Source organism: Sceloporus occidentalis, unplaced genomic scaffold (genome assembly GCF_023333645.1).
Source record: "Sceloporus occidentalis isolate IW3139 unplaced genomic scaffold, rSceOcc1.0.p SCAF_20, whole genome shotgun sequence".
In the NCBI taxonomy this organism is placed as follows: domain Eukaryota; kingdom Metazoa; phylum Chordata; class Lepidosauria; order Squamata; family Phrynosomatidae; genus Sceloporus; species Sceloporus occidentalis.
In genome coordinates, this window is record NW_028317000.1 from 12,757,136 (window position 1) to 12,772,283 (window position 15,148).

General features: G+C 45.8%; 1 protein-coding gene across 2 annotated transcripts; it reads left to right on the plus strand.

Moving 5' to 3' along the window:
- Window positions 1–3,061: 3,061 nt before the first annotated feature.
- ZFTA (zinc finger translocation associated) lies at window positions 3,062–14,502 on the plus strand. Of its 2 annotated transcripts, XM_089483412.1 has the most exons (6): window positions 3,062–3,137; window positions 4,096–4,256; window positions 5,715–6,203; window positions 6,994–7,449; window positions 8,771–9,196; window positions 10,079–14,502. In XM_089483412.1, exons 2-6 carry the CDS (start codon window positions 4,205–4,207, stop codon window positions 10,636–10,638), a joined length of 1,983 nt encoding a protein of 660 aa, XP_089339538.1. In that variant the 5' UTR covers window positions 3,062–3,137; window positions 4,096–4,204; the 3' UTR covers window positions 10,639–14,502. The 2 variants fall into 2 exon arrangements, with proteins under 2 accessions (XP_089339538.1, XP_089339536.1); XM_089483410.1 differs by lacking the exon at window positions 3,062–3,137 and having other exon boundaries at window positions 3,958–4,256.
- Window positions 14,503–15,148: the final 646 nt, after the last annotated feature.

The following is a 15,148-nucleotide window of genomic DNA, read 5'->3' on the forward strand; positions in this document are numbered from 1 at the left end:
CACATAGAAACTACAACAACAAACGTATAAAAGCGGCTTCCCGAAACCCATCAACTTCGTTTAAAGCTTACAAAAGAGAAAAAACACATCTATTATTACCCCTTTGCTTGGGATAAATTGTAGGACGCGATGAGGAAATACAATGTATAAATTTACCCCCACAACACTTATTTAATGTATTGTTATCTATTGTATTTATATTTTTACTTATTCGTTTTAAAATCCTTTTCTATTTAACCTTTTATATATGGAGTTCTTACACAGTTTGGTTGTGTTTATTGTTATGTTTGAGATGTTTTGCTATGTTTTTACTTGCGGATTGTTGTGTTGTATTTTTATTGTGCTTATGTTTGTTGTTACCCGCCTCGATCCAATACAAGGAGAGGCAGGATACAAACAAATATTATTATCATCATCATCATTATTATTAGTTATGTGGCCATGGCCTTCCTGAGGCTGAGAGAGTATGCCTTCAGGTCTTTCCCAACCAATGAACCCCCTAAAAGGCAAACCTTTCATGGGCCAAATGCATCTGAGGAAGTAGACTGAAGTCTAGGAAGGCTCATTATCAAACGGGAGGAATTTCACTTAAAGTCGCTAGTTTAGCGCAATTACGTGAATGCGCATTGCGTTCAAACTGGCTCCCCATTGCCTGAAAATAGCTTCCCATTGCCCGAAATTGCATGTGGTAGTTTACCACGCAATAACGTTAAACCCCATGATTGCGTTCGGATTGCCATCGGATTATACTTCCAATTCCCCTTGTTTGATAAACTCCTTAGTCTCAAAGAAATGCTGCAAGACCTCCCTTGCTCTCTGTTTCCTTACGATTTCTTTTAACTAAACATTTTGACGCAAATATTGTCCGCTGGCCTTTGGACGTTTAAGGGTTTCATTGAAAGTAAGATTAAGGCTGACCAAAACTTAAGCAAAAGGATCCGGAAAGGAGTCAGAGCGGCTGTTTTTGCCCCCTCTTTTCCTTCATTTTCTTTGCCTTCTCTTCTGTTGACATTTTGGTTGGGAAGATCCTTGGACAAGTCTTCTGTAGTCTTATACTCTTTAAGGGGGCCTGCGGATGGATAAAGTTATATATAAACAAGGAACGAACTGTGAAGTCAAAGGCTTTTATGGCCGTCATCCATAGTTTTTTGTGGGTTTTTCAGGCTCTGTGGCCATGTTCTAGAAGAGTTTATTCCTGATGTTTCGCCACAAAGATGTGGCTTTGGCATCTTCAGAGAATGCTGGCATGGAAGTGAGTTGGGTATATATATTCTGTGTGACCCTGGGTAGGGAGCAGTGTATATATCTAGATATATAGATATACCCCACTCTCTTCCATGCCAGCATTTTCTGAAGATGCCAAAGCCACAGATGCTGGTGAAATGTCAGGAAGAAACTCTTCTAGAACATGGCCACATGGTCCAAAAAACCCACAAAAAACTACAGAAATTAATTAATAATAGATTTGTCGCCTTTTCTGACACAAGGTCCAGATCTGGGCTGAGAAACTCAAAAATTTCAGACACCAAACTGGCAGCTCCTAAATGCAAAGTGGCATGAGGTTTGAGAAAAGCAAAGCAGAGGCACATGCCATGCATGCGAATGGTCCAGGTCCAGTCCCTGGCGTCTCCAGACATGAGGAAAGACCCCTGGATAAAATCCAAGAATGCTGCTGCAAATCAGTGCGGACAACATTGAGCAAGATGGCTTGACATGGTATATATAAGGTGACTGAGTATTTTCCTAAGGCTGTCATGCTATGCTTCCCTCAGATGCTCAACTCCAGATCCAGGTTGCTTAACAGGCGTCACTTTAACGAGAATAACCTCACTTATGTATTCCAAGTTTGTGATTCACACTTTGCAAGGTCTGTCGCTCACACGTATTCAAATAAAGATGGAGTTGATGACACCGATGTATTCGAAGCACGTTCGAACCATGCAGAGTTTTATCCCGGTTCATCCCTGGTCTATCCGCACTAGTTATTCACACCATTCAAAAGTGCAAATCTTTTAGGAAAACTTGGGGGTTATTCTCACTTCGTTTTCAAAATGTGCGATGACACAAATAATCTCAGCCACGCATTCTGGGGCTTGTTGTTCACGCCACAGAACGGCGTCTCTGCGCATCTCTGCGAGTGCGGTTGCTCCCAAGCGTTTGAATAAAGATGGAGTCGGTGGTGCGAACATCTTGGTTCAAGCCATGCAGGGTTTTATCCCGGTTTATCCCTGGGTCTATTCGCGTCGCTTACTCACACAGCCGATAATCTGAATCTTTTAGAAAACCTCAGGGAAAAAATAGGAGATCGATTACCCAGGTTAAGTTGGGAGATTCTTTGGCAGTCCCACCAAAAACGTAATCAGTTGCATTCAAGATGCACGTGAACAACAAAGATTTGACCCAGATTCTACCTGGATTATCGGCGCAATTGCTACACAATTTTACCGACTGTCACATACTTTCCAGATCACTTTAAGGTTACCGTTTTGTATACCATCTGGTGCTCCTGTGCATCTACAGAAGCTTACTTGGCAGATATAGACCATGGCTTGTGCTGATCTCTTTGCATTAAACTTTACTTTTGCATTTCTGCACCAAATCTAGGTCAGGATCTGCTGGTCCAGGCGGCAATCCTACAGATCAGCCCTTTGTACCTAGGGTCAACATGCGTCAGAAAGGACTTGAAGGCACACAACAACAACCACAGCGAACGCCACAGAAACCCGCTGGGTGACTTTGAGCAAGCCACACTCTCTCAGACTCAGAGGAAGGCCATGGCAAACCCCTTCTGAAGAAACCTGCCAAGAAAACCCCAGTGAACCCCAGTTCACTTTAGGGTCACCATAAATGAGAAACAGCATGAAGGCACATAGCAGCTGCAGCAACAAAAGCAATAATAGAAACCAACTGGGTGCCCTTTGTGCAAGCCACACTCTCTCAGCCTCAGAAGAAGCCCATGGCAAACCCTGTCTGAAGAAGCCTGCCAAGAAAACCTTGTGTCAGGGTGGCCATAAATGTCGGAATGGACTCGGAGGCACACAACAACAATGACAAAGTCACACAGACCCATACCGAGCAAGGCACGCTCTCTCAGCCTCAAAGGACAGCCATGGTTTAACAACAAATCAACCTTCTAGGTAGTTATACATACACAAAGCCACATAATAAGACAGAGAAACAAACTGAATAATGACATAAAAAAGAAAGGCAAAACCAAAGAAATGAAAAATAATTTATGTGTAAAGATAAGACAAAAGGAATGTATAACATGAATTAACTAAATCAACTTTTTTAGGGGAGTAAGGAAAGGGATGCATAACACACTACTATGTATGCTTAATTTTTAAGCAACAGCTCTGTTTTTCTGTTTGTTGGTTTGCAATTTCAAATGAAGAAATGAATAAAGACTATATAAAGGACAGCCATTGCAAACCCCTTTCTGGAGAAACCTGGCCAGGAAACCCAGTCTCAGGGTGGCCATAAAAGTCAGAAAGGAGACACAACCATCACAACAAGCAAAAAGCATCTCAAATCCACACACACACCATTATAAGACCAGAATCCCAGACTTGGAACATGGCCCAAATGTGCCAACATATAAGAAAGATGATAATAATAATAATAATAATAATAATAATAATAATAATAATAAAATCTCTTCCAAAGCAAGCATGCAATTGGAGGAAAGGAAAAGCTTGCAAAATGCAAGGTTTTTTTTTTGGGGGGGGGGGACGACGGGGTGGCTCTTTGTTTTTTTCATTTTGGAGGGGAACCATGCCTAGCCTCCCCCCTCCTTCCTCCAGCTGGAGAAATAGTGTGCGTCCCCTTTAAATTTACCCAGGAGCCCTTAAAGGAGCCCCAGGGGCCCCGGGGGGTGGAAAAAAAAATAAGGCACAAAATATACATGGAGAGAGAGAGAGAGAGAGAGAGAGGCATCCCCACCCTTTGCAAAGGAAAGCCCTTCTGTGCGTAAAAATCCCTTTGCAAAAATAAAAGGGAGGAAAAGCAAGCAAGGAAGGAAGAAAGCAAGATTGCTATATATATATATATATATATTTTGGGGGGAGGACCCAAATTGCATGCAATTGTTTCCAGCAGATCAGAGCCACCCAGAAGATCCAGGGACCCAGCAGATCCTACAGGGATCCTCCAGGAGAAGAAGAAGGAGAGGGATGGATGCCTAGCAGAGAGGCAAAGGCTGGTCATGGAGACCCTTCCCAGCCTCTCCTCCATCAAGAGGGAGCCCCCAGAGCCAGGTGAGAACAAAAGGGAGAAGGGGGGAATATATATATATATGGGGGTACCCCTTTGCCCCCTGCTGGCATGTTTTTGGGGGGCACACACTTCAAGGAAAGGGAAGGCTGGCTTTGGAGGGAGCCAAGTTGGCACATCTGGGGAAGGGATGGTGAGGCTGGTGGTTCCTTTAAGATCCCTCCCTCCTCGTTCTCTCTCTTTGCTCCACCATCTTCCTGTGCCCAGAGGAAAAAGAGGGAGCAGGAGGCACACATTAGATAGATAGATGGATGATGGATAGGTAGGGCATCCTGGTCCCTTGGATGCTGCCTCTGCGCCTTGCCTTTACGCATCTCTCTGTCTCTCTCTTGCCTTTGCGCCCAGGCTTTCCTCTTTGGAGGGTTGGGAGGAAAGGGGCAGGAGCTGCTAGATGACCTCCAGATCCCCTCTGGATCTAGGGCTGCCCACCCAGAGGCCTCTCTTGCTCTCTCTGTCTTCCTTCCCACTCCCCTGCCAGAAAATAAAACTAAAGGAAGGCTTGCCCCTTGTGTCTTCTTTGAGGGCCTGTCTTTCTTTCTTTCTTTCTTTCTTTCTTTCTTTCTTTCTTTCTTTCTCTTTCTAATAACATTAAAGAAAAGATTGTCTTGTATGTTCCTTGAGGGTCTCCTTCCTTCCTTCCTTCCTTCCTTCCTTTTCTCAGTACTTTTATTGAAAACATCCAATGGTCTAAGGTCACCAACATCTATAATACCCACATTGCATCTCAAAACTTAAATCTTTCATTTTATGTATTCCATCTTTGTTGTGAGCCTTCAAGTTGTTCCCGACATATGGCAACCCTAAGATGTTTACTTGGGTTTCCTTCGCCAGATTTCTTCGGAGGAGGAGGTTTGCCCTTGCCTTCCCCCTGAAGCCGAGAGAGTGTCACTTACCCAGGGTCGGCCAGCGGGTTTTCATGGCCGAGCCCTCAAACCAAAATGCAGCGCTGGCTGTCGAATATGATTTTCATATTCATTATAGATATGCCATCTGGATAAAAGCTGAATAACTGGGTGAGAGGAGAGTTTGGATAGAGTAACATACAGGAAGTCATGGTGGATTGAAGAGAGCTAATATGGAGCTGTCATGGTTTGAGTGATGGACTATGACTCTGGAGATAAGGTTTTGGTTCCTGGCTTGGCCATAAAACCCATTGGGTGAGCTTAGGCAAGTCGCACTCTCTCAGCCTCAAGGGAAGGCAATGGTAAACCTCCTCCGAGCAAATCTTGCCAAGAAAAACCCACAATAGGTTTGCCTTAGGGTCGCCATATGTCAGAAACGACTTGAAATGCCATAAGTTGGAAACACAGCACACAGACACACACATGGTGGATTGACTGGCTAGCTGACTGGGATGGCCAACTGGAAAAAACTACAGCATTTTGTCCCAAGTCTCCCTTGTTGTTATTTGTTATGATAGTGGAGTGTTTGTGTCTCAGCAGAAGAGTTGTCCTTCCCAGAACCGCAATCGGATCCTCAGAACCACGATGAACTGAGTTCTGGACATCCTCTGTGGCCAGCTGGGAATGGCCTCTTGCGTGGGAACGCCAAGGATCCCTCTGCACTCCTTGCCAGCGGGCGGAAATACTCGGACCACTGTGAAGAACGGGCTTCTAGGCCCGGCAAGAGCCGTATCCCCGGTCGGGACCACCGGCGCTACTACCATGAGCACTGGAGGGCCGAGTATCTGATGGACTTCAATGCGGCTCGGCACGGCATGATCTGCATGGTGTGTGGGAGCTCGCTGGCCACCCTCAAGCTCAGCACCATCAAAAGGCACATCCGGCAAAAGCACCCGTACTCCCTGGCATGGAGCGCCCACGAGAAGGAGGTCATCATGAACAGCTGGGATGCCCATTTGGGGCTTGAGACGGAGGCGGAAGGTGCCCGGGATTCATCCGAAGCATCCGATGCTCAGCAGGGGAGCCATGGTAGGATGACCTCAAACCAAAGGAGGGAGTGGCCTCCAGCTTTTGGGTTCAGAGGTTGGAAGGAACCCATTCAAAATAGTGTTGCTTATCCTCTTTTTTAAAGTAAGGAGGACAATTATTGATATTTTGAAAGAAGCATGGCACTGAGAGTATCTCAAGAGATCTTGTCACAGCTTTGAGACTAACTGAAAGAAAGAAGTTGGCAGCATGAGCTTTCGTAGAAGTCGACGAACACTCATGCTGCCAATCTTTCTTTCAGTTAGTTTCAAAGGTGCAACAAGATCTCGTGACAAACTCATTTTGCAGACTAACACGGCTATATCTTTGAACTGTACTGAGAATGAGGTCTGCATTTGTGCTTTTTGCCCAATGCATAACATTCAAAATATCACTGGGGAACTGGGCATTTTTGGCCATTCTTTTTCTATTTTGAAACATGATTTTATTCTAAATAACCAGTTAATTAGTAATGGATTGTTAACACGATACTAATGTTGGGTGAATGACACAGTATTCCAGGTGAGGCCTGACCAAAACAGAATAGAGTGGCACTATTACTTCCCTTGATCTTTTAGGCTTGATGGTTTCCAAAATGCACAGTTAAAGCACTCAACCTCTGTTTAAAGATCTCCAAAGAAGGAGAGACCACCACCATTGGAGGCAGCCTCTTCCACCATTTAATAGCTCTTGCTGCCCATAATTACTGCAACTCGGGTCTTTCCATGATGAAATCACATTCTGCTTAAAGAGAAGACTCATCCTGTTTCTTCCTGTCTCACTTTCTATACAGGGGGAGATCTGTCCTTTGGCGGAGGCCGCAGGAGGCGACGTGGCCCAGGACCCCTTTCCTCTCGTGGGGGGCGAAGGCCATCTGGCCTGGCTTTGAAAGTCTCCTCGGATGGAGAAGCCCGGAATTTGGAGCGTTATCTGAAAGAGTCTCTCCAGAGCTGGTTCCAGTCTGAGTTCCTGATGGACTACGACCCTCAAGGGAACAGGCTCTTTTGCATGATGTGCGGCTCTTCCTTGCCCAGCCTCAACTTGGATGACATCAAGCGCCACGTGATGGATGCCCACCCCAGTTCGCTGGGCTTCAGCCCCGCCGAAAAGGCCGCCATCTTGGAGGCGTGGAATTCCCGCGCGTCCGCAATGGCTGTCAAAGACAGGAATGCAGGGGAAGATGAAGCAGAAGAGGCAGAGGATGATGATGACGAGGATGAGGATGAAGATGAGGAGGAGACTTCCGTGGGTGAGAAGGGAAGCGGAACAAAGAGGGGCGGGAGGATGGGCAGGAGGTTGGGGGGCAGACTGGCACCCTTGGGATCTTGAACATGACACCCGCACTTGTGACATGGATTGGGTTAAATCCATTTTGGAATTCAAGAGGACCAGCTTCAAAGTTTGGGGCAGAGGTTTGCAAGGGCTGTTGCCAAATTAAAACCTCTCTGTTCATTAATCCAATGAGTTTTCACAAATAACAAATATTTGGATCTGCATCCAAATACAGATGCCTAAAACTGCCTTCCCCATCCCAGTGCCTTCCCCATCCCAGTGTGTTGCAACAGTGGTGTGCAACTTATTGGAGAATGAAGAGAATTGTAAGTCTAGTACATCTGGAAAGCATTGGATTGGAGAAAGCAGACCCAAGACACCATAGCCATCATGTTTCTATACTGTGGGTCCTTGTTACCTGCTGGGGTTTGGTTCCAGGAGCCCCCATGGATAACAAAATCCCATTAAATACAATGGCATAGCAAAATGGTGTCCTATATATAAAATGGAAAATCAAGGTTTGCTATTTGGAATGTATACTTTTTTTGAAGATTTTCAAGCCATGGATGCTTGAATCAGTGGATAAAAAATCCTTGAATATGGAGAACAGATTGCACTAACTTCTTAAGTAAGCCATTCCCTATTCCCAAATTCAGTAGTGTCTGAATAGTATTTAGTATGGGGAAATATAGTAATATTTTTTTAAAACGAAGAAAGATAAAAGAAAAAAAACCTCATCTCAGTTTATTAACTGTTTCATTTGGGCAGAGGCACAAAATTTTTAATTGGCATAGTTTCAGCAGTACGTCAAAGTGTCCTGTTAATAAATTTAATAGTACAGCAAGATGGAATGATTTGCACGTGAATTCATGATAAGACCTAAGACTTAGGCTGCCTCTGCACTGAAGAAAGAATCCAGTTTGCCCCCATTTTAACTACCGTGGCTCAATGCTATGAAATCCTGGGATTTGTAGTTGGTTGTGCCACCAGACCTCACTACAATTCCCAGAATTCCATAACACTGAGCCATGATGGTTAACATGGATTATTTCTGCAGGGTGGATGCAGCCCTAGTCATACTTAGAGTAGACCCATTGTAATAAATTGGACTTAAGTTAGCCTGACATGGCTTTCTTGCTTAGGGGAAGATGGGAGCTGCAATCCAAAGCTTCCAGAGGGGCACCAGATTGGGGAAGGCAAACATAGAATAAAGTGGGTAAAATAAAAATCAATTGCAGTACCTGGAAATTAAATCCACCCTTTCCACCACCTCCGCTGCCTGCTTCACCGGACCCCAGAAGTTGGCTTGCAGAGCTCCCCTCAGGACCTGCGAGTGAAAGAAGTGGCTCCGTCTCCATCTTCCGACCGCCCTGCTGGTGAGGACGGGTCCGAAGAAGCTGGCCTTTGGGACTCAGAAGGCAGCAGTCCTCTTACTCAGGCCCGCGGCCGGGACCACCGTCGCTACTTCCAGGAGCACTGGCGGGTGGAGTACCTAATGGACTACAACGGTTTGCGCCACGGACTGGTGTGCATGGTATGCGGGAGTGCGCTGGCCACACTCAAAATGAGCACCATCAAGCGGCACATCCAGCAGAAGCACCCCGACTCCACGCTTTTGAGCCACCAAATGAAGGCCATGATCGTCCAGGAGTGGAACCTTAAAGTTGCCCGCCTGGGACACATGGAGGACTTCCTGCCCAAATCGGACACCGAGGCAGACAAAGGTGAGAGGGCAGAACAGTGATCTAGTGGTGCATTTGGAAACACGGGCTCGTGGTGACAATTCCCATAGCCACAGCCCTAAAAAGGCAACCATGCCTAGACCTTTTCATTTCTTTGGGGAGCAGGTCTTGAGTAAAGCTAATGGCCCTCAGTTGCCCATTGACGACCAAGTCACCTCAAAATATTTCACATCACAATAGACAAAAAGGTCACAGCAATGTATTGCTGGTGGAGCCAAACCCCAGCAGATACCAAGATCCCACTCAGACAAGAATTGAATTAAGATTTACAGATCACAGTTAGAAATTGGCATGTTTTGGGGGGGATGGGGGAAATTGTAAGAAGACAAGTCCTTCTAGCTTTAAAAAGGAGGGGGATTGCTTGTATTAATCCATTTGGCAAGATAGAAATGCCATGAGTGCTTGCAGCAGGTCTCCAAGTAGTCAAGGATGGGGACAAGCAAAAGGGCTCTCAGGTCCCAGTTGCATATGTTCCATACTAAGAGAAGCATAAATACTTCTAGTCTGAATGCAGTTGCTAGTCCCAGTTAGAGTAGCGTAGACCCACCGAATCAATGGCTTAAAGAGTAAATCAACACTTATGTAAATCCCAGTGATTCAATGAGTCTGTTCTCGGTGGTACTTCTTCTTGTGTGCTTTCAAGTTGTTTCCAATTTATTGCAACCCTAATGTGATCCTATCATGGGGTTTTCTTGGCATGATTTGTTCAGAAGGGAGGTTGTTTCTGCCTCCCTCTGAGGCTGAGAGTGTGATCTGAACCCTGCACTGGAGGACAGGGAGTCTTGGAGATTAGCTTTCATTTTGTAATGTCATACGTTTTTCTTGACTGGCCTACATTTTGCTGTGCCTTGTCTTCCTTTGCAGTGATGACACCTGGTCACCCAGAGCATGACCTCAAGCCATCCTTGGTGGCCAAGGAAGATGTGGCAACATCCCCAGGAGCTGAAAAAGAAGAAGAAGATGCGCCATCAGGAAGAAGACTGGTTCCTTTCCAGCAGTCCCCAGAGGCTACATCTCTGGCAATGGGGACCCCATCCCGGCGGTGGCAGCGTCGGAACTACCAGCCGCGTTGGCGGGAGGAGTACCTGATGGACTATGACGAGCAGCGTCACGGACTGATTTGTATGGTTTGTGGGGGCACCTTGGCAACCCTGAAAGTCAGCACCATCAAACGGCACATCCTGCAGGTGCATCGGTTCTCTCTGGACTACACCGAGCTGGAGAAACGGACCATCCTCGAGGCTTACGGCGAGAAAGACATGCTGCGGAAAACCCGGGGACCGAGACCGAGACTGAGTCCTGTTACCACCGCCACCACCGCCACCAGCACCAGCCTTGACTCTGAGCCCCGTGACGTCAAGCCAAACGTCCAAGAAATGGGGAAGATGCCGTTTGGGTACAATTTGTCCATATGTACAGTGTAACCACTCACCCAGACTGCCCTCTGGCGGCAGGAATACCAACAAGGAAAAAAAATTACACAAACTGTTCTTTTCTGCCTCCCCCTGATATGGACAAGCAGAAACTCATGGGATTCTCCGTTTTAATTGTTCCGCGACTGGAAGAGTTGATGCCGACGCCAGGGAAATTGTTAGTTTGTTTTACATAGTGATAGACCCCCCCTCCATTTTTAATTTGCATGTTGTTTTAGTGGATTCCTCCCCTCCTTTGTGAGCCTGGAGCTTTGTGTTCTAGAGACCTGCCTCCAAGCCAGGTGTGGAAAGGCTTTGGTGGCTTTATGGTATGCTGGAAGTAAGAAGGGCAAAAGGGTTGCAGTGCCTGTTTTTCAAGAAAGGAGAAAGGTGCTCAGTCCTGCAAGGCAGGGTTGGGAAACCTTTAGCCTTCCAGGCATCTTGAATATCAATGCCCAGAGGTCCCAACCAGGATGGGGAATAGTAAAAGATTATGGTTCTTGTAATCTAAAACACCTGGAGCACCATAGGTTTCCCTGCCCCTGGGGACCTGAAACCTTGAGGTTTGTTCAGAATGGGAACATCCTCCCCTTTTTGCTGCAAGGAAAACCTCCCCATAAGCTTGATGTTTTATTCCTACCCCTTGGCTGTTTTAGTAAGCCGTGTAGTGCATTTACTCCTCGCTTGCTACAGGTCTGCATTTACACAGCAGCAGTTAGCCTACCGTTCTTTAAAACAATTAATTTTAGAAGGAAAAGAGATTGTAGCTTAGTGGTAGAGTCTGTGCTTTGCAATGAGATGGCTGTGCATTTTAAATAAAATCCCCATCATCCCCAGTGATCCCACTGTGAAACTAAACTGGGCAAACAACTATCCCATCTTCCCCATCCCCGTATGGGATGGGAGCTGTAGGCCAACAAATCTGGAGGGCATCATGATGTGGAAGGCTGAGCCAAAAGTAGTGACTTGGTCTAAGACACCTAACAGAACTGTGAATGAGTGAATGATGTGTCCTTCCAAATTTCTACTCTTCCTAGAAGAGGCCAGCCTTGGATAGCCCTTTGATGGCACAGTTGTATAAGTCTCAGTGCCTGCTTCTCTGACACTTTTTGAGAATCTGTGGGTTGGGGTTAATGTTGGAACAGGGCTGGGCAGCATGTGCCCCAACTGTTGTTGGACTGTAGCTCCCAGAATCCCTCACAGCTGGCTAGTGCTGATGGAAGGCCACAACTGCTCATCCATGTTTTAATAGGAATGCTGCCTCCTGCTCCTCTTTTCCTTCCCATCCCCTCCAGGAGTGAGTTTCTTTTAGGAGTCTCCTAGTCCTTGGTTTGAAAGGTGGGTTTGTAGGAACTCTTCTCCCGTTGCTTCTTGCAGATAGTTGGCTTGGCTTCCAGCAGTGGAGGACTTCCAGATGGTCTTCACAGCCCTATTGCAGGGAATGATGACCTGCAGTTGAAGAAACCAGGTCTTGCAGTCTAAGTAACCTTCTAGTGCCACCTGCTTGGAGAAAGAGGGCAACTTATCTTCTTGGGCATGACCTGCAGTTGAAGAAACATGAGTCTTGCAGCTTTCTAGTGCCACCTGCTTAGAGAAAGGGGCAGCTTATCTTCTTGGACATGATCTGGACATCTTGGGGCCTTCCAGATGTCTGCTCCCTTTAGCATGGACAGTCTTCAGGGATGGTGGGAGTTGTTGTCCAGCATCTAGAGGCTCACAGCTCCTCCATCTCCACTTTAGAGAAAACCGCCTAAAGTAGTAATGGAGTCATCTCCTGACCCTTTCCTGCCTTTTAAGTGCCTGGCTCTTGGTGAGAGCTTAGAAAATCGACCTTGTTAGGACTGTAGTTCTTGGGATTTCCAGCAAGTGTGGGGATTCTGGGAGTTTTAGTCCAAAGCGATCACATTTCCAAGCAACTAGTGTTGCTTGGTGAGGGCCATTCGCCAAACCTGTCATAACGTCTACGCTGATCCAAGCATTAGGTTATTATATTTGAAAAGTTTCAGATGGGAATGTGGTTAAACATTTCCCATCTGGTCCCGCTTAGCTTAAGGGCTGGCTTGTCCCATCCATTCTAATCAATGGGTTTGGGATTTGCTGGACTATTTCATATCAGAAGGGCTGCTTCCTAGCCATGGGGCAGGGGCGAAGTTTGCTAATCTGAGTGCTTCTCCTGTGGAGAAATCTCATTTTGCATAAAAGAACAAGAACACCCAAGTCAGTTAGGAAAGACAAGGCTGAATCATTTTTCTATGACATGCTTATTCCCCCCTAAACAATCCGTTCCCTCTCCCTTCCCCAGTTACCACTGTAAGGAAAAGTATTCAGTCTCCTACCAGTAGTAGCACACTTTAGGAAACTTAGGTTTTTGGTGGGGTTTTGGGGCTCTGTGGCCATGTTCTAAAAGAGTTTATTCCTGATGTTTCTCCAGCATCTGTGGCTGGCATCTTCAGAGGATGCTGGCATGGAAGAGAGTGGGGGATATATATATACTTCTTCCTATCCAGGGTCACACAGGATATATATACCCCACTCTTTTCCATGCCAGCATCCTCTGAAGATGCCAGCCACAGATGCTGGAGAAACATCAGGAATAAACTCTTCTAGAACATGGCCACATAGACCGAAAAACCCACAACAATCTATGGATGCTGCACATGAAAGCCTTCGACTTTGCTTAAGTTGCTGCTAATAGTATAGATTGGTTCAATGGTCTCAGTGGTCTCCAAACTCTGCTCCTCCAGGTGTTTCGTACATCAGCTCCCAGAATCCCTGAGCATTGGCTACATTGGCTGAGGCTGCTGGGAGTCAAAGTCCAAAACCCCCAGAGTTTGGGAACCACTCCTTTCTGGTTCATTTAGCGATGGTATTGGTATTTGATCCGCCAGATGTTTTGAGCTACTATTCCCATAAACCCCACTCAACCAGAGCATGGGATCGTAGGAATGGCTTCTGGAGCTCCAAAGGCTCCCTAAACCTGGACCTAGAGTTTTGTTGGTCTTTTTGGTATGAACTTTTACACTTACTGCCCATATTTCGGCTTGACAAACCTCTCACGCTGGTGTGGGGGCCTAGGGCAATAATGCTAAACATGCATCCGAGGAACTAGACTTAAGTCTACGGAAGCTCATGCTTCTTTCCTTCAGTTCGTCTCAAATGCATTTGAGGAAGTAGACTCACGTCTACAAAAGCTCATGCTGCCAACGTTTCATTTAGTTAGCCTTAAAGGTGGTACAATATTTCTGCATATTGATTTTACAGACTAACACGGCTATTATCTTTGAATTCTGCCCCAGTTGGTTTCTCTTTGTGGAACGGAGAAGGATAGCTATCTTGTCTTTTGCCTTAGACCCCTCCAAATGTCTCTGTCTGGTCTTGTTACTCACAAACCGGTCATGTTTTTTGACCTAAGGAGGGGAACAGGGCAGAGAGAAATGAGAACTAGAAACATGCATGTTATAACCAAGACTTCTCCTTATCAATGCATTGAAGAAAGCATGGTCTAGAAAGTTGCACTTACTATCCGTTGCACCATGACTGGAAATTATTAAGTTCTCTAGGCTTGCCTTTCCTTGCTTCCGGATTCATGAAGGTCCCTTTTTCCGATCCGATCTCTTTCGACCCTTTTTTAAAGAGTCCCCAGCTTTGACTTTTTGTGTAGCTTTCCTATTCCAAACAGTGAAACTCCGAGGTGAAACTCTCAATGCCTGTGATGACCTTGTGGCTGTGTTGCAACCTTGTCTGTGTTCCTCGTGAAAAAGGTGTGTTTTGCATCGATTTGAGGTGTCGTTTTTAAAAAAATATATTATTATATTATATATGTACATATATATATATAAATATATATATATTAAGCACTACGTTTTGTAAAACAGGTTATGTCCAAATGAATCCTTTAAAAAAAATTATGCTATTTTAAATGCAAACCCAAAGGTTCAAGGCTGTGTGATGTTATTATTATTATCAGTGTATTGTTGTTATTATTAATCTTTATGGGCTTTGGCGTCCCATTTTAACCTGGGGCAAGTCACACTCTCTCAGCTCAGCCTTTGCCAGTCGGGTGCCCTCCAGATATGCTGGGTTACAACTCTTATCCGTTCCAGTCCATCGCATCTGGATGGCACAACATTTGCTGCGCTTGTTTAGTGATTGGAGTTGTACTTCGCTGTACCTGGATGAAAGGGAAATGTACCTGGCTGGGGATGATGGAAACTGTAGTCTAATCGATCTGGCAGGTGCTGAGATGAGAGCCAGCGTGGCATAGTGGTCTGAGCATTGGAATAATACTCTGGAGACCAGGTTTCGATTCCTACCTGGCCGGGAAACCCACTGGGTGCCCTTGATGAAGTCACACTCTCTCAGCCTCAGAGGAAGGCAGTGGCCAACCTCCTCTGAACAAATCTTGCCAAGAAAATCCCTTCATAGGTTCATCTTAGAGTCGCCATAAGAGGTTGGCTCCCACTTCTGCATTTACTGTATCTAATCTCTCTCTCTCTCTCTCTCTCTCTCTCTCTCTCTCTAT

Bases quoted from the DNA above. Each gene is read 5' to 3' on its own strand.
- ZFTA (XM_089483412.1), top strand. From the start codon at position 4,205: ATGGAGACCCTTCCCAGCCTCTCCTCCATCAAGAGGGAGCCCCCAGAG. The intron at 6,204-6,993 runs GTAGGATGACCT...CTTTCTATACAG, and splicing joins TGCTCAGCAGGGGAGCCATG to GGGGAGATCTGTCCTTTGGC. The intron at 9,197-10,078 runs GTGAGAGGGCAG...CTTCCTTTGCAG, and splicing joins GGACACCGAGGCAGACAAAG to TGATGACACCTGGTCACCCA.